The sequence below is a fragment of the Acomys minous genome (genome assembly GCF_964271855.1).
Source record: "Acomys minous genome assembly, chromosome: 12".
Lineage (NCBI taxonomy): Eukaryota > Metazoa > Chordata > Mammalia > Rodentia > Muridae > Acomys > Acomys minous.
The window spans coordinates 31,231,120-31,251,989 of NC_140493.1; the positions used below are offsets into that span (position 1 = coordinate 31,231,120).

Here is a 20,870-nt window from a genome sequence, read left to right on the forward strand (position 1 = left end):
TCATAGAAAAAGAAAAGAAAGAGACTGTATTGTAATAAAAATTGAGAAACTGTAGACTCGTTTATGGAAGATTTCTGAGGAGTGCATGAAGAACTAGTAATAATATCCTATCTATGAAGCGCATCTATAACCAATAGAGACATGCAAAACAACAAAAACAACAACAAAACAAACAATATACAAAATTAAACTACACATTTTTTTCATCAAAACTTATGTTGTTTTGAATGTAGGTGGAAGAGAAAAGAGAAATGTTGACAAGGAGTAGCTTAATCTTCAAGGAGGTTGAATCTACATCTCACAATTTGCCTCTTTGAAATTTATAGATAACCAGTAAATTATATTAAATTGCCATTCCATGGTAAAAAATTTAGTGATGATCTGAAAATAGTATAGGATTGTAACTTTAGAAAAAAATCAACCAGCACAAACTGGTACTATTGTTCCTTCTTGTACTAGCACATCTTTATGAAGCATAAAGCAACCATTTTCATTTTTGGTGTATTACAAGGAAAAAATGAGCATTAAGGAGATACCACAAACCGTAAATCATTGGAAGAAAGCATCAATTCTTTCCCCCAGAACATATAGGAGTATAAAGTTACCAAAGAAGTGGAAGCTTGCAAACCCAGCATTTGGAAAGGAGGCAGATGGAGCCTACTGCTAGCTCACATGCCAGCCTAGCCTAGTTCCAGAGTCCCATGCCAGTGAAAGGTATTGTTAAAACAAAACAAAACAGCAAACCAAACAAATCAAAAACAAAAACAGTCGGGTGGAATGTGATGACGCCTTGGAACTATGCCTGAAGTTGTTTCTGACCTCAACACACAAATGCACATATTTGCCTACCTAGTCATGCTCACACATAGAAATAAATGAGAGGAAGGAAGGAAGGAAGACAGGTACAGAGAGAGAGAAAACTCTTTTAAAGCACTGACTTGGAATATCGTATACACCGAATCACCGTGTCCTGTAAATTACTACATGTGTTATTACAAGATTAAAGAAATGAGCTAATGCTTCATTGTAGAGAACACTGGAAAGTCGCCATAGAGCATATGGAGACTCTTTTTTATTTGCACCAATAACAGCGAAAAATGCAGCTGACCAAAAGCCATTTTATCTCAAGCTTCTAACTCTCTTTACCAGAGTGTAAAGCTAGGTTATTGTTATAACAGGAAAATGTATGGCTTTGTTCTTATATGGTCAATATTTTGGCTCACAATTGGGAGAACATTAATATTAATACATGGTACTTTAGTAAATATTAAACCTAGCTTCTTACATATTAAATTACTGCTGGGTCACTAGCACATGAACTTTATTGAACATGGATATTTTGTTGATACACACTGCATAATTACTAATTCAGCAAAGCAATACACGTAAAGGAACAGAAAAATGTAATACACCAAATGAAATTTGGTTATCTTAACCTTGTGTAGATAAGTCATCCCACTGAACTCTTATGTAGTAAAATTGGCACTGAAGCAATCCTGTTATTTCCCTCATTTACTTCTTGTATTTCTTTCAGTTGGTTTTCAGGATACAAAGTGAAACATTTTAACATAATGTATCTATCAAAAATTTGTGTTTCATGGACACACATAGAAATAAACACAAAAATTAAGAATAGAAAGCTGTCGTATTTTCTTATTATTTTACAGTCCACAGGAAATAAGCTTCCATTTATTATCAAAGATCATAAAATGAATGGCTGAAGAATTACATTTAAATATAGAGAACGATGACGACAGAGAGGAAACGTGAAACAGAATCTAAAAAGCACTAAGATTAATAAGTAAAATTGATTATGATAAACGATTATATATTTGTACTTACACTGTGATGTATATGCATGTAAGATCTTTGTTATAGTGTATAAACTCATTAATGTTAGTTAGGTGTCTGGAGGAGAGTTAACTAACATTTTAACAGAAAATTATATCCTCCAAATAATGTCACATGGTGGACAGTTCCAAATGATATTAATAGGATGCTATATTTACCTGTGCATAAAATTGTATTGCATATTATTGAATAATGTAGATTGATATTTATAATATCACCATATAGATATATAAGAAGGAATCTCATAGAATAACTAGACAATGTCATAGTATGAAGACTATATGTTTACATGTTTATATAAAGTAAACATAGTAGTAAGATACTGTGTTTACATAAAGCCCATTTTATTTATTTTATTTTTTATTTTTTTATTTTTTAAACATTTATTTATTTTATGTATATGAGTGCTCTATCTGGAGGTACATCTGCATGTCAGAAAAAGGTATCAGATCACATTATATATAGTTGTGAGCCACCATGTGGTTCCTGGGAGTTGAACTCAGGACCTCTGGAAGAGGAGACAGTGCTCTTAACCACTGAGCCATCTCTCTAGCCCATAAAGCCCATTTGAAACAAAAGTCTATGTCTTCTTTGAAAGGAGGGAGCAGATCATTGCATTTTCACAGTTCAAATAGAGGCCTCAGTCACCCAAAATGGGCCTCAACAGATGACTGAGTGAGCATTTGCGTCCATTAGATAATAAGCAGAAAATGAGCCACTTGCAAGTTTTGTAGAAAAAAGATCTATTGTATTCTTCAAAGCTTAAGCTACGTTAATGAATTAAAAATAATGATATTCTAATAAAAATACAGTGACAAAATTAGTTTTCCCAAACATTAGACACATTGGGAATAATCAAATTTGGTATTTACATGAACTAACGGGCAGCATAAGCTAATGTGTGTAACATCTTTCAGGTCTTCATGAATTTTGCTTTAGCAATAAATGCATAAATGTATTGCATTATTTATTTTTATAATAATTATAAATAATACATTCATTATTTATTATAAATATTATAAAGTGTTCTAAAACAGAAATTTTCAGTTTTTCTTTCCAAACTCCAATACAAATAAGCAGTGAATTGAAATTGCTGCAAAATAAAAAGATTCCAGAGACTCGCCCATTAGTAGTGTGTCAGAATAAAGTTTAAGGTTTTTTTTTATGATAATCATTTATCAGTTCACAAATGAACACTACTAAGGGAGATACAGATATTGAACATTTTCCAGAGATTTGCAATATAATTAATTTTAAAGTTATTGTTTGATTCCATTTAAAGATAGTTACTTAAAAACATTGTTCAAATGTTAAGTGCACTTGCTGCTCTTCCAGAGAGCCCTGGTTTGGTTCTCAAAATCCGTGCTCCATGTTGGACAGTTCACAAATGCATGATAACTTCAGCTACTAGCTATCTGGCCTACTCTGACTTTTACAGATACTCGCATATGTTATATAGGCGGACAGACAGACAGACAGACACACATGCACGCATGCACGCAAGCACACACACAAACAATTTCTAAAATAAAAAACAGGAAAATATTCAGGTAGTAGCAGGATTTATGGATAAATATTTTCTTACAGTCATGGAGAAAGGACAGAGAGCTGAGTGCGTGATAAGAAGCACTTGTCGCTTTTGCAGAGACCCCAAGTTTGGGTCCCAGCATTCACATAGCAACTCAGTTTTATGCAATTCCAGTCCCAAGGACTCTGATGCCCTCTTCTGGCTTCCATGAGCACTGAATGCGTGTGGTGCACATAACATCCATGCATATGACACATTCGTATGCATAAGACAATGAAAAAGAAGTAAATACACCTTGGATAGAAAGTTGAGCCTGGTTAGCATGAGCCCGTGTGTGTTTCTATTACAAACTTCATTTAGGAGAGTTCGTCTTCTCATTATCTTAGAGCACAAAGCTGGAGGTTAGCACACACATTGGCAGGCTGGACTCAAATTTGTTTACACAAAACATTGAAATTAGTACAGCTGCTTTATTTTAAGCATCAGCCAAAAGAGTAAATTAGAAAAGAGGAACAGACACTCTAGCTCTAAGTGTGTCCGTATATGTGAAAACCTGGTGTTTCCTCTGGACCACTTAGGTCAGTGACTAATTTGGTGCCCGTGAGGGAGGTAGCATGTTGCTTGTTCTTCCAGGAGGTCCAGTTGCTTTTCTTTTTCCAGGTCTCTTTACTTTGATCTGTTATCTTGCAAATGCAGTCCCTAGCAACACAAGCTCAAAAAGGGCAGCTCAGTTCAACTTTGTTACCTATATTTGGAAGCAAGTCAGAGCCTCTTTTAAAGCAGTTATAAAATTTGCCTCTGTATGTAAAAAAAAAAAGTTGATTCAAAGCTAAGAGCAAATTTAACATCTAAAAATTTCAGATTCTCTAAATATTTAATTATATATTTTTAAGTGACGAATGAGAGATACATATTATGTTCACGTGTCTCCAATAAACGTCTCACAACATAACAATACATTGTAAAATTTTATATCTGAGCTCTTGATTCAGTTGATAGGCTTAGCCATACAGGTACCAAGTTCATAAGAAAATATTTCTCAGATGCCTTTTAAATCAGACAACCTACACAGTGTAAACAAGCAAAACAACTGCATCAGATATACCTATTTAAAAATGTGTAGCAAGCTAGAAGCAAATGAAACAAGAAAGTAGAGCTCATGGTTCTGTTTTGCAACACTAATGAAGAAACATGAAAAAGGCAAAAATGTGAAAAATGGATTTGGATAGATTTGCTTTCCCCTATCTCCTCATCAAGTTCCAGAGAGTGAAATCATTAATTAATGTGAATTTTAAATTGTAAGTAAATCAGTGAATGATTATAACTTTATTAATTTTTAAACAGGAGACCCTGGCTGATAGCATACTTGCACCTTTGAATGATATATTGCCATGCAGAGTCACAGAAAATACAGATAAAGACAAGCCACAGCTGCAACTTCATTCATGACGTTTACCAAATTCTGAGAGGCCTCCAAACACATCAAAATGTATAGTCCTGGTTATAAAAGATTAAAACTAATGCATCCCCATGAAGTGCATAAGATTCAGTAAGTACCTTCTCTGAATTGCTCATGGAAGAACATTAGTAACTTTTCTAAGTCTTCAATATTATTTAGTTAGTTAGTTAGTTGGTTTTGGGTTTTTTGTTGTTTTTTGTTGTTGTTTGTTTGTTTGTTTGTTTTGAAACAAAGTCTTTCTACTTATCCCTGGCTGTACTGAAACTTAATGCATAGATCAAGGTGGTCTTGAACTTACAGAGATCTGTCAGGCTGAACTTGAATATAGAGCCATCTGCCTGCCTCTGTGTTCCTAGTGCTGAGACTCACATGCCTGGCTTGAACCTCAAAATTTTGAGAGTACAGTTAAGATGACATTTATGAATATATATCTACAAAAATGAGAGTTTTATTAACTATAGAGTTCAGAGAATACAGCTGTAATAAATGGTTATCTGGAAAACACAACTTACTGTCTTCACAACAAAGACACCTATTCTGAACAGTTGTGTAACCAACCATATTGCGACTGTGATGCGAAAGTATGCCACTTAATTTCTAAGTTACTCTTTCCTTTTAGATCGCCATTACCTGCATTCTTACAGTCTTGGATCTGAGTCCTCTGACAGGATTCCGTCAAAAAGCCTTGCTTTACAGCTGGCCAATATTTGGGTGAGGCTCAACAGTTGCCCTCTCCAAGAAGTTGCTCTGTCCCAAAGCCATTAGCTTTGAAAGGAAATTCTTGAGATGCCCACCCCCTACAAGTAGAGAAAGTGAAGGAAACAGAACTAAAAGCCAGCTTTGCATGTTACTCATTCTGTAGGTTGTTTCAGCTTTTGTGTGAATGGACACAGCTATTCTGGATGCTTTTAAGCAAGATTAAACTTGTAGGATGATACGGATTTGTAGATGGAGTTGTGCTATTAATATTCTTAAAGTTCTGAAAAAAATCATTAGCCCTTGCAAATAAATAAGAAAAAACAAAATAGATGGAGTTCAGTAATGTGCCATTCTTAAAACTCTATAGAACTTGGTTGGATTTAATGACAGAAATGAATAATACAATTGTTTAACTCTTATGGTAAATTGCTTAATATTTTACATTAATAAATTGATGTATAGGTAAACCCCTTAATTCATTCATCTTATTTCATATGTTCTAAATTTTACTCAACATCATTGTGAATATAAGAATTACCTATTTTAATTCTATTTTTCTTTGGCCTTTGTGCTAGATTTTTCACTCGATGGTGGCATAGAAATGTCAGACATTATACTAGAAATCTTTTCCTAATTAGAGTTTATAGATTTGGAGAATTTCTTTAATACTTGTCATACTGACACTGAGGCAACTGACCCAGGTAAGTTAGGTAAAATAAGTAGATAGCTAAGAAATGGAGTCACCTGCTAATGTAGCTGCACAGTGGCTGCAGCATATGTGTAATGCGACTGTGATTCCAAACTTTCTTACGAATTAATTTCTCTAAGCCCAAGTTTTTCCCTTAAAACTGAAGATATTCAAATATTAATTTAACCATATACACGTTTTATATTTTGAAAATGCTCCAGAAGTCTACCCTTGTTTCTCTTTTTGCTTAGCCATGAGCTAAAAATGTCCTTTCCAGGCTCTGTTTATCTATGCAGTAGGGAAAATGTAGTTTGTCAATAAAGATCTCATAGCTGCTTGTTTGAAGTTCAGGACTGAAATAGGACGGAGAACTATTGCCTTGAGATGAAGATACAACATAAAGGACATCACATGTAAGAAGTACAAAAATTGTTTGCCCTACAAACATTTCCCCAAACACAACAATGCCTCTGCCTCTTTATAAACCAAGTGGCCCTGAGCATCCTGGGGTTAGTCATATAGGCTGCCTGGAATGCTATCTGATCATGTTTGTAATTCAAAGTTTACAAGTTTTGTCCTATTACTTGAGAACCCTCTATCATAGGTAGTCTTTTCAAATTGCTAATATAGGGCAAAAAAAAAGAGCTTTATACATTGAAAATTATGAAGTCAGCCTTCATGGAAATAACCTGCTACTTTTATGTATTTCACTCACTTTCTGTACATTTCAACTTCTCATATTTGAAAACTTTGTTGCCTTCTCAATGTTTTACTCAAACCTGATCCAAAACACAATTTAAAATATTTCACATGCTACAACTGTGAGGATAAGCAAATAACATTATTAGGTTATTCATGAAATTTCAAAACCTACAAAAATGTATGGTTATTCCTCACTTGGAATTTCGTGCATGAAATTTTTCTTGTATAAATAAGATGAAAGAAACTGCACCTAGTAAAATGCAGACTAGAAAGAATATATGTTTCTCATGTGATATGATTTAACCTTAATAAAGTTCATGAAGAAAGCTAAGAATTGATTTTTATAGACTTATATTTCAAGGATAAATTATTTCCAGATTACAAAAACAGGTAAAAACCTTTTAAGAATACATTTATGTGCCTATAACCAATAATGGACAAAACGTTCAGAAAATGGGATTATTTCATTAATACATATATGTTTCAATTTTTATTACATTATTTTGTATTTATGTATATTCTTGAAATATGCCTGTGTGCATGCCGTACCCGCGGTCATAGCACAAGGGCAGAGGCCCGAGGATAAACTGTAGCTGTTGCTTCTCATCCTCTAGGATGAAGGTCCCAGGGTTTGAACTCCTGTTGACAACCTTAGCAGGAGTGCCTTTATCCACTGAGCCATAAACAGGAGCTTGTAGCAGTATTAAGAAAAATCTTCCCTGCAATAAATTATCTTCTTTTGTCTCCATCTAAGCATGCATCATCATTTCTTGTATTTTTAAACCACAAATTTGTAATGATTTATAGGTTTACAAGGTTCTTGTAGTTGGTATGTGGCGCCTAAATGCAAATTTTTATGGTTGATTATCTTAGTTGGTACAATATAAGCTAACTGAAATAATGTTGAAAGGCCATAAAATAAATAGCATTGAACACGGTCTCTAACGTCCGGTAAAATGGTGTCATCATGAGATAATACCCATTGTCATCTCAGAAATTTCCCCAGTGCTCTCTGTGCATGTGCACTTATTTATAATAAATGAGCAATGACCCTCTAACTATAAAGTACTTATATTATCATTTGTGTCACAAGGAACAGACAAGTCTATGTAAGACATCAGTCAATTGCTATCCAAAGTAACCCAAACCAGAATGAACAGATGAAATTAGTCCAGAAGTCTGGCTAACATTTTTTTTTTCAGATTTGTGTCTTCTCTTGACACACAGACCTGGGACAGAATTAAATGGGGATGGGGAGGCCGGGTGGCACTCTGAGGAAAGATAGCAGGCTACCAAGAAGAGACTTGATATCCTGTGAGCATATATAGGGGGAGGAAGTCCCCCTCAGTCACAGTCATAGGGGAGGGGAGTAAGGGGAAAATGGGAGGTGGCGGGGGGGGGAACAGGAGGGTACAAAGGATGGGATAACAATTGAGATGTAATATGAATAAATTAATAAAATATATTTTAGAAAAACAAAAAAAAATCTGATCAACAGGAATTGCAGAATGTCACCAGGGAGGGGAACAACCTGGTACCTTCCTCAATGTGAATTAAGAACTGTGAAAGGAGGTTGGACTTTGTGCTCCATGTTGAAGGAAACTTAAGGGCTAGTGTTACAGATAAAGACCCTTCATCCTGTACATGCAAGGTTAATTTAATGGTAGTCTGCAGGCCCGTGGCTAGCTACTTGATTCACATAAGGCATTTGTTTCGCTATGTCCACTGATAATAGAGTCTTCTGTAGAAGGATGTGAGCAGTGAGCTGAGGCTTAGGAAATTTAATTTTTTTTTTTTTATCTAAAAGTGCTCCGTGGCACTATCATTTTTCTGACTTTCAAATCTTTGTGTGCTGTGGCACCAAAGCCCTTGCTGTTTGTTTTGTTTTGTTCTGGTTTTCTGTTTGTTTCTTTTCGTTTCTGTTTTTCTACTTTACTGGGAAGTTTTGTTTTGTTTTGTTTTGTTTTAATTTCAGAAAGCATTAAAGTTAACCATTTGGCTTGTAAAAACACAAATATCTGTGCCTATCTCCCATATAACCAGATTCAGTAGACTGCCAATGAAAAAGTGAGATTTTGTTATGCAGAAAAGTTCCTGAAGGATACAGGTACTCCTCCTTAAGAAGCCTGGGAAAACGCTGCCGTAAATGTGCTCTTAAACCAACAGAGTTATGTGATACTAATGTCACCAGAACCCCTCTGACATTCTTTCTATCCATCTATAAGACTGGTACGCTGAAGTTATAATGTTTGAGATTTTGGAGAGATTCTGAATACAGTTGTAGGGGAGTTAGCACAAAACATCAGCCTGATAACGAGAAATGCGTTTGAGGCCTGGAGGAAAAGCGTGTGAAACAAAGGAAAGCAAATCATAAACATTAGATGGAGAATTCTGGAAAATATTTAAGAAGTTATTCTTTGCCGATGACATTCTTTAAGCTGTTATTCCAGATGAAAGGAAAAGCCCCGTGAGAGAACTAACACTGACAACATTCTGCATGCTTGGTAGTAGGGGCATTTGCAAACCACTGTGAATCACCTACTGAGTCACCTCACAGTAAAGAGATGAAGTCTAGAGCTATTGTTCCTCTTCTCTCACCCCCACAAGCACCTCACCTGAAACTAAAATGGTTATTCTCATTATGTCTCTAAACTGCACTATGAGGAAAAGGAGAGAGAGAAGGCAATAGGAGGAAAAGATACCTCAAGTTCAGTTGTACTGTACACGTGGATAGCATTGGATGCTGTGATGGTTTGTTTGCATCTCTCACATTGCTTTTCCATAATCTTCTCGTCTGCAGTTGCCTTTGCTTCTAATCCCCAAAAATCTTGAAATTCAAGTAAAAGATGGCATATTTTCTCAACTAGTCAGCTTGCTAACAGTCCAGGTGCCTCAGAAAGAATACTGCTCGCTTTAAAATTGTTGCTCAGCAGCCAGGCGTGCTAGTATATGCCTACAAGTCCAGCACTTGGTACATCCAGCGAAGAAGATCAAGAATTTAAAGAAGGCCTCAATAACATAGTGAGTTTGAGTTCAGCTCAAGCTACATGAGACACTGTGTCCACTGTTCTTCTCTGCCCTCAGGACTCTGTTTCAGTCTGTCTGCCTGTCTAACATGCCCAGTCTCCCACCCTAACCTCTCTCCCCTCCCCCTCCACTTAATAAACGTCCTTATACCACATATGTTCCGTGGCCTAACCATTATTATAAGTCTCCCCTGCATAAAAAAGAAGCATTAACTCCAAACACATAAAACACTGAAGTTTGTTTTTTGTTTTTTTGTTTTTTTTTTAACTCTTGGCAGACTTTCTTAAAACTCTCAAGGATAAGTACAAGAATTCATCTCTTGGGACGCAAAAAGTATATCTGCTAGGAAGGAAGGGATGCTCACCTTAGTCCCAGTCCCCAGGTGAATGTGTGTGTGTGTATGCATGTACACACACACACACATACACATACACACACACACACACACACACACACACACACACACACACACATTTTCCTTTGAAATCTTAGCAAACTTCTTACTTCAGAGCTTTTGTTTCCTCAGGAGCACAAAGGCACTGTTGGCTGCCTCATATGTACTTTGTGTTGTCGGTCACAGAATAGTTCTGCTCATTGAGGAACCGTGGATGTGCCATATTCTGACAGCTCTTTTTGCATGTACCGGATATACCTCCTCCAAGCGTCTGCAAATACACCCCACAGACCAAAAAGCTAGCTGTAAAGGCACCGGCTACTGCAACTAAGCCTGAGAGCTTTAAGTACTTAATTTATCCAGTGATTCTTGCTGTTTCTCCTTGAGGGATCTCAAGGGAGCTGGCGTGTCCTTTTCAGGATGTTGAAAGCTGCTTCTTCGTTATTTCTCCTTGCACACTCTTGCAATTAGAGCTTGTAGGGCACTGCCTCCTGACAATCACTCTCCCCACACAGAACATTCCAGAAAGTGCAGGACTTTCTGATTGCTTTCAAGGAGATAGCTATCCAGGAAATTTCAGCTCTGAATTCCAGGAGTCATCCAAACCCTCCCAAGGCATATAATATTGAACTGCCTTTTGGAATGCTTTGGTACTAAGCCTGTAGGAAGGAGTGGCTTTCAGGAGGAAAGAGAACTTTCCTCCTGCCTTGGTTGTCTATGCAGAACCTCCATTTTATTTGTATCACATAGTGCACTGAGAGCTTTAGAACAATCTTTCAGCAATCACCTGACCATAGCAAGAGAGCAGGGAGACCATGGTCTGGTCTGTGATGAACTGTGCTGTTCTATCTCCGCACCTTTGTCACTCACAGTCATCCCGCAGTGCAACTTGCTTTGAATCTTTGCTGTGCTTTGATCTCGGAGTTAACTCTTTTTTTTTTTTTTTTTTTTTGCTATCTTTTGCTCAAAGCATGGACAGTAGGGGTAGGATCTCATAGAAGCTCATTTAGAGAAATCTCTATTCTTCATCTTCCTAAAAGACCTTTCAAATCTCCTAGACAGAGTGCATCTTACAGAAGTTGTATGAGTGAGGGAAGCCTCTGGAGTCTGGGGAAACCTGGCTTTTTATCCTTCCCTTGGTCCTATCTCAAGAAAAGCCAAAGACAATCTGGAGCATACGGCAAATTAACCCACAAAGCTACACAGTTGGGCTTATTACACACTCACTCCTATTCTCAGGGCCCTCTGATGGTTCTTGCATATAATTTATTATCCTTCCTCCTGGTAGGGACACACACACACAGAGGCACACACACGCGCGCACACACACACACACATACACACACACACACACACACACACACACACTTACTCTCAGGGCCCTCTGATGGTTCTTGCATATAATTTACTATCCTCCCTCCTGGTAGGGACAAACACATACACACATACACACATACACACACACACACAGGCACACACACATACAGGCACTTACACACACACAGGTACCCATTCTCAACCTGGCTGTGTTTATGAAAATTTCAACTTCAAGAGTTTTGATTTTTTTAAAAAAGTAATAAATATTCACAAATGAAATGGAAAGGAGTTATACCTATTCAAATTGTGACAGGCTTCAGAAATATGTCTCAATCTCTTAAATACAAAGATCACTATCTTCTAGTAGGTGTCTGAATGGTATTAACCTTGGCACAGGAGTGGGGACAGTGGAGACTCTGGTAAATTCTGTTTGCTGTGTTTTTTGTGCAGTATTTTGTGCAGACAATGTGTTCTTTCCCAGCTCTCTCAAGATGCTATCCTTGCCTGCCTGCCTTTCTGTCCTCTTTCCTTCCTTTCCCTTCTTTTCTGGTGTGCCAAATGGAAGTGTTAAGATTTGAGGGTGAGACTGTCAGACCCTACAGACATTAACCTGGCTGCCAGCTCCAGAAAAGACTATGCTGGCATTGGAGAATTGAGAAAAAGCACAGCTCTAGCTCTACCCTGCTGCTTTGACACTGGCTTCCAGCCAGTGGAAAAAGAACTGCGAATTCTGGCATTCCAGCCTCCCTCCTGCACAGCTCTGTGTCCTGTGGCCTGGTCATTATGTACCAGAAGTTCCAGAGCAAGCTGGAAGGTGCATCTTTCCTAAAGTCCAAAGTCCAGAAAAATCCCAGAACATGCTCCTGGAGGGAGAGTGAGGGACACACCACCCTGCTTTCCACCTGCTGAGGGCCTGAGGTCTACAGGACAATGCCTTCTTGAGTGCCATGGCTCGCCCTCTCCTATCCTTTGAGAAGGAGCCTGAGAGAGCACCCCAGGACTGTCTGTTTATGTGGGCAGGATGCTTAAGTAAGACTTAGGATGCACAATTTCTGTCTGGGTGAAATCTAAACAGACATCATGAAGCTAGTATTTAAAACACTCCCTCCCCCCACCCCTCTCTCTTGTTCTCTGTACCCCCCTCTTTTCTCTGTCTCTCTCTCTCCCTCTCCCCCCTCTCTCTGTCTCTCTGTCTCTGCCTCTGTCTATCTCTCCTTCTCTCTCTCTCTCTCTCTCTCTCTCTCTCTCTCTCTCTCTCTCTCTCCCTCCCTCCCTCCCTCCCTCTCTCTCTGTCTCTCTCTCTCTCTCTCTTCCCTTCCTACCTCCTTCCCTCCCCATTTTTTCAGCTAGAATTAGGCATAGGCAAGAGGGAATCCTAAGCTGCAACTCCACTGCCCTCCAGTTTGGCAACAGGCATAGCCCTTTTATTTCAGGTGATTCAGGTGGACATAAAATGCTCCAAGGAGGGGTTTTGAGCCTTTTGACCTCCCCGGAGACTCTAGGGCCTACAAAAGACCACTTTATCTTCCACCACGAGGCGTTTCCTTCCCCTGAGCCTCTTTGTCATTGCTCTTGCAGACATAAGTAAGAGGGTTGAGGGATGAAAGCTATAGCCATGTGGTAGAATTTGGTGTGAGGTTCAGAGAGAACGCTGTGCACCACGAATGCGCTGACCTCTTGCACATTAGCCTACGTTAGGATTCTCAGGGATGCTCTATGCATTTCCTGGGAGTGAATAACCCAAAAGCAATGATGTGAGAAACAAAAGAGAGATTAAATACTAGAACAAGCAATGTGTAAAACAATGCAGCAATCTCCTTAGGAAAATCTTGAGACCTAGGTGAAATTAAATTTTAAACAGGAGAAATAAGCCACGGTCAAATTGGGCACCACCTGGTCTTGAAGAAAGCTTTAAAAACACAGAACACATGCAAGTTTGTCAGGATTTTAGGATAACCTTCCAAGGTATGACGTGTGACATTTATCTCCCAAGTACCAGATGTATGGCAATTAAGAACTTTATTACCATTTAAAAGGTTTTAATGACCTGTACATTATTGATTTTGGACAAGACCAAGGAAGACTATGACACGCGACGCCTCCCTAAAGTCCCTAAAGCTTGGAGAGACTCAAAGAAGACCATTATCTCGCTCCAAACTGTAGGAGTTGTGGGTGGAGGAGAGTTGTCTCCCGCTGCTAGGGCCATTCAAAGCAAATTAGCATTCCTTTCTTTTCCTGCGGCGCGTTTTCTTCCTAAAATACGGTAGGTGCTGGCAGCCAGAGCTGAAATTGCAAGCAGCTCAGCTCTGCGTTTCTCTGGCTGACGTGCTCTGCCGGCTTTGGCAACTCACTCCTAATGTGCCCCCGAAACGTTTTGGCTCAACAGGTATCTCATGAAAATTCGCACTTAACCCACGGTCATCTTCTTGAAGGAGACACTTCTACGTTTCTTGCCCTAGCCCGGGCTGCTGCTGGCTGAAGGCGACTCCTCCACGAGGAGCCTAGCGCGTGTCTAGCAGGCAGCCCCAGGGCCATCCATTAACCACCCACTCCGAGTGTCAGGAAAACTAAGCCCAGATGGGTCTCTCGCCGCACACCCGTTTGACGACGGATACCCCTTGTAAGCAACCTGAGACGGGTTTTGTGCAGTAGGTAGACTAGTTACGTACACACCGCTTCGGACAGGCTTTTTATTCCTAGGAACACACACACACACACACACACACACACACACACACACACACACACACACACACACACACGTTGTAAATACCAGGTTACAAAGCGGTTGCTGTCACAAAGACTAGGGACGACTTCTTGGCATTTAGGGATGTCAATTAAAATTCGGAACAGACCACCCATCACTGGTCATCGCTGAGGAAGGGGTAATCTCTCCCCTTCCCTCCTCCCCAAAGATGAATTATCATATCCACTGAATGCAAATGTGCCGCCTTCTGCTAGGGGGGCAGCCAGCTGCAAGCTGGACAATAAAGTGTTTCATAGAGACGCGGCCCGATTGCGGTTCAGAGAGGCACTCCTTTACAAAGGAAGAAGCGCCCAATTTGTGCTGATAGCCTTGGTGCGCCTGGGCCAAAACTGCCCCTCCACCCCCTCAAGATACAGACGACAACCCCGACTGGAAACTAGCTTCGCTACAAGCTGCATCTCCCCCCCCCCCCCCCGTGTCTGATGGAGCTGCTGTGAGGATGGAGAAGTGATCGTTCAGAAATGATGGCATGAGTCATAAACACCTCTTGAGTATTCTTTGCAGCAATTAATGGGCAGTGGGAATGCAGGAGTAGTTGTGGAATAGCTGTGGGGTCTATTTTGTCCTCCGGACAGCTCTTTCTCCAGTGATCCAACCGTCCCTGTCCCTTCCCCTCCTGCTTAGGAATAAATTTTCCATCCCACCAGCCCCCACTCCTTGTCTGTGCATGTGACACTCATTGTACCTGTCTGAACGCAGAGACTTGCCTGGGATTTTCTTTTTGGTCAGCTGCTAATGACTTTCCTCCTACCTTCATTCATCCTCAAAGAAGGGTCTTTAACACTTTATGGCATCTCAGCCTCATTTTTATTTTTCTAGTTTTTTTTTTTCAAGCATTTTAACGGAGTATTCAAAGAAGCTACCCTACATCTCTCCTTGCATAGGAAGCCACGTAGAAATAATTCAGATTTGTATGCAGACATTCCCGTCGGTGTGTCCAAGCTCAGGAAGGCTCAGTCTACTAATGCATTTAAAACCCATGCATTTCTAGCATGTTAGTAACTTTGTTGTTCTAAATGGTTAAAAAGCACTCACTCCAGTGTCTTTAATAAAAAAAAAAATCTGTGAAAAGCATCAGACCCCACGGATTCCAAAAGAAAGATAATCCTCACCACTTAAAAAAAAAAAGTCTTGCAGAGGAATTCTGCGTGGATATCCACTAGTTAGAGGCTATAGGAACCAACTCACGTATTCGTTTGAGCATACTGCAAGAATATTTATTGAGCCCAAGCTCAATCACCGCATTGAACGCCAAATCTGGCAAGCAAAATGCATTTCCTATTTGAGGGAAGGAAAAAGAGCTGTGAATCAACTCCTTCATCAGTATTATCCCGATTATTTTATCCCTGCAAATTGCAAACTAAGCTTGTTAGCCTCTCTCTCAGGCTACAAGTCAGCCCATCTCCATCCACAGCAGAGGGTACCCCCCAAAACAGACCTACCTTTTACACAAGACAGCGTCAATAAAAAGACGAGGTTCCAAAACGTAAATCCACTTTTAATCCCCATTTTCTTCTTCAGGATGAAGTCTAGGAGGCCACATTTAGCGCATCTTCGCGTGCCAGGCTCCCGGGGTTTGGATTCCTTTGCTCTGCTTTCCCCGTTGCGGCTCCCTTTCATATTATTCGCGAGCTCTGAATTCTGGCTCCTCAGCCCAGCGCAGTAGAGTTGTTGCTGTTGTCGGTGCGCGGTCACAGCTCGGAGTGAATGGTGTTTCTGGGATACCACAGCAACCTTGACGAGGACTCAACCATCTCTCCAACGGGGGCACAGAGTCTCCGCTACTCCGGATTCTGTCTTCTCTTTTGCGTTTTTTTCCCCTCCACCAGAATTAACCTTAAATCTTGCTCCTTACAACCTACACCAGAAAGCACTAGTGAGCCTCTAAAAGCCCAGCTCTGCTCTCTGGTAAACTCCCCACAATATTTGAAATCTAGGGGCTTGGATTATTTTTCCCCCACGAATAGATCAATTCTGCCTGCAAAAGCAGTTCAAGAAATATTATGTTGGTGGGCTCTCCATTGCAGTCTGAGAATACAGAAGCAACGTTAAAGGAGTATTTTAAAGTGAAGATCTGCGTCGCTTTAGGAGAAACCGTGAGGATAATGAATTGGGTTCCATCGATGCCCACATCGTTAGAATGGGACATGTGTTACTACAGTAGTTGCATATATCCCAATCACGCTTTAGACATCTATTATACTTTGATTTAATTAGGAAGGGAAATCATAGATGATTTATTTGCAAGCACAAATTTACATATGTGAATACCTATGTGGAAAAATGATGACGAAGATTTTATTACTGGTAAACATATGTCACCCGTCGCTGGGGCAGGGCTAGTAGGGTTGAGAGGGAAGTCAGAATGTTTCCCTAAATAGTTCATCTTTCATCTTGGCCAACCACCTTGTAGCCCGGTGTGCAACAGCAGTTAAACCAATTTTGTCTGTCGTTGATATCTATCGAAACCTCATTTTCCTTAATTCTTAATTGACCCCAAATATGTAAATGGGAGGTTTCTTTCAAAAGGCAAAATGTATATATCTATACATTTGTACTTGGCAGCCCTATAAACCAGGCAAGGGTTAAGACTGTACAAAGAAAGAGTTCTTGCGCCATCTACTGGTCATCCCCAAGCCTCCCGCTTCTGCTTCTCCTTTACATGTAAAGGGACTCCGTTGTAGCTCATATTGAAGAGATGTGTCCCTGAGACAAGTGTTTTCCTTACGCATACTAATTTTCGAATCTATTTTTTTCCAGACCAGATCATGACCTAAATATTTTGGTGGTAAAGTTCTTTAGACTCGGGTCCGTATTGATGATCTGACCATCTGGGGAACTTGGTCTCTGCTCTTGAGTTAGGCGAGGCTGCAGTGCAGACTCTGGAATAGGTAATTGCCAGTGCCTGTTGGTGGCCCTATTTGCATGCAGGGAAGGGTGGTGGAGAGCGTCTTTGTATATCATTCCATCAAAAGGACTGCCGGCCTTGAGCCTGCAGCTCCCCAATCCTGCTCATAAATGATGAACCCTTTCCCGTGCAGCATGCAGTCACCCTGACCAGCCTTTGTCCCTGAGCTCGCCTTGGAGCTGGCGGCTCAGTAGACCAAGTCACTTGCTTCTGGAGGGAATTCAGATCTGGAAAGGAGGCACCCAAAAAGGGCCCACAGTCGTCGGTGGCAAGTGGGTTCAACCTATGAGAAGGATTCTCAGCTCCTCCCTGGGAGTGTGGCATTTTGTGTGAGTCTGCCATTGAAAGAGAGAGGGAGAAAAAAAAAACGATAGAGCAGGAGCGCACATTGGGGCTGACACAAGGAGTAAGACTGCTTCTCTGTGGAAAATGATGGAAAGTGTTTTTGTTGTTTGTTTGTTTTTCTACGAGTAGGTTTTTCTCAAGTGTTTTTGCAGTTCACATGCGTTTGCCTCTGTGTGTGTGTGTGTGTGTGTGTGTGTGTGTGTGTGTGTGTGTGTACCGGGATGGGATTTCTCTCTTGAGTAGTTAGCAAAAGGCAAAACTGTAGACGCCCAACTGACCTCATTAAATTTCAAAGGATCATTTAGAAGCTGCAGGGGAGAATACTGCTCCTCCCGACAGTGCCCCCGCTATTGTCTGCATAGGCAGATTTGGAAAGGGAGTCCAGCGGCCCGCGAGGTTAGGGCTGGACAGGGAGGATCAACGCAGCAAAAGCCATTAGCCTGCTCAGCCACCTTGCCAGTGGTGGTGGCATTGACTTCAGTCAAGATGTCAGGGTGCATTGCTGTGACTGTGGCATTAGCTGGGTTGAATGATGGGTTGGATTCACTCTCAATGAGGGCACAGCCAAACCTTTCTTACCCAGCTGCAGAGGTGCCTCATCACAACTGGGTTTGCTTTAGGGTAGGTTATCTCTTTAAACTCATGACTATCCCCTTTAAACTAAAAGAAGGCGATTCCTCAAAAGTTTGGGGGAGGTTTCATTGTAATCATTGTTTAGAAAACAAATTTTTGATTCAGGCATCAAAAAGAGTGCCACTACAAAACCAATTTCTTTTGTTCGTTTTCACCCACAGCACTAAGCCCATGATCCAATTATTTTTTCTAAATGAATCCTGCCTATCATTTCAATGCCAGGTTTTAAAAAGATTTATCTGGTTAGATCACAATACATTGAATAACGCTGTAGTTTCTAGTTCCTACAGCTTACCATAAATCACAAGCCATTTTTCACTCACAGCCTCCAGCTTCTGAGACAGTGTAGGGAAAAAAAATCATATTTTACAATCAGTAAAAGTTAAGGCTTGAGGAAATGAAGAGGTTTATCCAAGGTCATTATCAGGAGCTCTGACTTGCAGTCTGGCTTGCATAGGCCTGGACCACAGTTACCTTTTATGAGCAGGGGCCTTCTGTTCAAGGGAGTGTTTCTCTAGGTATTCTAGAATCAGGATCAGCAGCCAGTGTCTTGGATGAGAAGCCACCCAAGTCACCCAGGAGGAAAATACAGTAGCTATATTTGGGAGCAGAAACCAACCATTGCTCTACACATACACTAAAATGCAAAGGTGAGTGTGTTTTTGTATAAGGCTGTTAAGAGAGAAAATAGTCTCTCACATTATAGCAAACATTAAGCACTTATTGTATAGAGGTGGGCATTGTGTTTACAGGCATATTTTAATCATCATTACAACATATCTAGACCAGCATGGTGATTGGTGATTGTCTTCCTCATAGATGAGCACCAGCTACTTGAAGAGTTAACTCTCCTGCCTAAACAAAAGTAATACATATGTAGATAGATGAGCCTAAGATGTCTGAATTCTTAGCCAAAGTAGTTGTCAACTACTTTATGCAACATCTGCTCCAAAAGATGCTAGTTTTAAAAGCTTTGTCATTGCAACCATAAGGATGTCTATATTACCCCCTCAAAATTATAGAAAAAACAATGACTGATAATATGTTAAAAAGTAAAGTTTTGAAACATATGTATATATGTAAAGAAAATTTTAATTTATAATTTTTTAGTCACTAAAATGTCTTCTCTTCATTTCTCGCTATAGTCACTGACCGTCTAGCATACAGGTCATGGAAAACAGTGAGTTGGCAAGGATCATGAAGACAATCACAATGATTAAGTTCCCTTAAGAGCTTTTAAAAGAGTTCAGGTCAGAACCTAGAAGTGCCAGATCGCAATTTCTTCTCAACTCATCCCCCAACTTATGGGATACTTTAAGTCAGAAATGACCTGTTACTAAATGGCTAACCATAAACTTCTTTTCAAATACTGTTTAGTATTAATATAGCCTCCTGACATTTGCCAGTTTTAGCCCCACAGAAGGAAAACAACAGAACAATGAATAACTAATGAAATCAGAACATGTATACTATCTTGGAATGTAGTTTAACTTCACCTTTGGATAAAAGTACAGGTGTTTTTAACTGAGTTATGAAGATAATAAGAATATTCATCTGCTGCTGCTGCTGCTGGGCTGTTTTATACAAAGCTCACTGCTCTTATCCAGCCTTTTGTTATTATATAATTGTATCTGAAATCTGAGTGTCTACTAAGTGTAAGAATCCACTTGGTAATTAAAAGGCTAAATAAATTAATAGTTAAACCCATGGGGCTATGAGAAAAATAAGCCAGATAGAATAGAAAACCCTTGGCCACAGCTTACAGGAAACTGAGAGGTGCACTCCTCATTGTTGGTGGTATTTTTGACTGGATTCCCTGTTAAGAAAATGAAGATAAATGAAGAATCAGCACTTGTATTTTTCCATTCATTGTTGAGTTATATCTATAGCTTCTCAAATCCTGGGAAATAAAATGTCTGAAATTAAATGTTGAAGGAATTCTGACTCAAGTTTTCTTCTTTTTCTTTTTTTCTTTCTTTTTTTTTTTCCTTCATTAGCAATGATCAACATCTGTTTGAGAAGAAGATGATATGGTACTTAATATTCTCTCTCCATGACTCTGGAAGAATCAATCCCATTTGAGAAGATAAGCTGTCAGTCAGGGGTAAAGATCTCTGATCTCTTGCTGTTAATAAGGATCATTGGGTGGCAGGAAGAAGCGTCTTGGAGTGTCAAGCAGTGTGCTGTCCTGGACAGCCATCCTCTTTTATCCTGACTTCTCTAAGCAGTTTCCTTAAAAATGAGACTTAACAGTTATCTCCATGTTTTAAAGCCTTTTGCCACACTAAGAAATGCAGAGACTGAAATGTATGTGTCCACAGTGAACATAACGTTGTTTTAAATATCCATAGGGCAAAAGAGGCTTAAAACGGAAGGCAACATCTATGGCTGTTTGCACACAAATCCTGCTTAGTGGGACAGCAGAAAGTCATATTTGACCTGAACCACGAATCTAGTAATTGTCTGTCAGTATTCAGATTTTGGTCACAACTTCTACCTTCCAAAGTGCAATAGCTTTAATACCTATTATATACATTATTTTACACAGGTGA

The 20,870-nt window shown here is 39.7% G+C and overlaps 1 protein-coding gene across 5 annotated transcripts in view; it reads right to left on the reverse strand.

The window, feature by feature from the left end:
* Positions 1-16,397, reverse strand: part of CSMD3 (CUB and Sushi multiple domains 3) — a 1,109,294-nt gene extending 1,092,897 nt beyond the window's left edge. For all 5 annotated transcript variants that reach the window (XM_084749143.1, XM_084749142.1, XM_084749141.1 and 2 more), the window contains exon 1: positions 15,875-16,397. In XM_084749143.1, coding sequence (XP_084605269.1) covers positions 15,875-16,052 — 178 coding nt within the window. In that variant the 5' untranslated portion in view covers positions 16,053-16,397. The remainder of the gene's footprint in view (positions 1-15,874) is intronic.
* Positions 16,398-20,870: the final 4,473 nt, after the last annotated feature.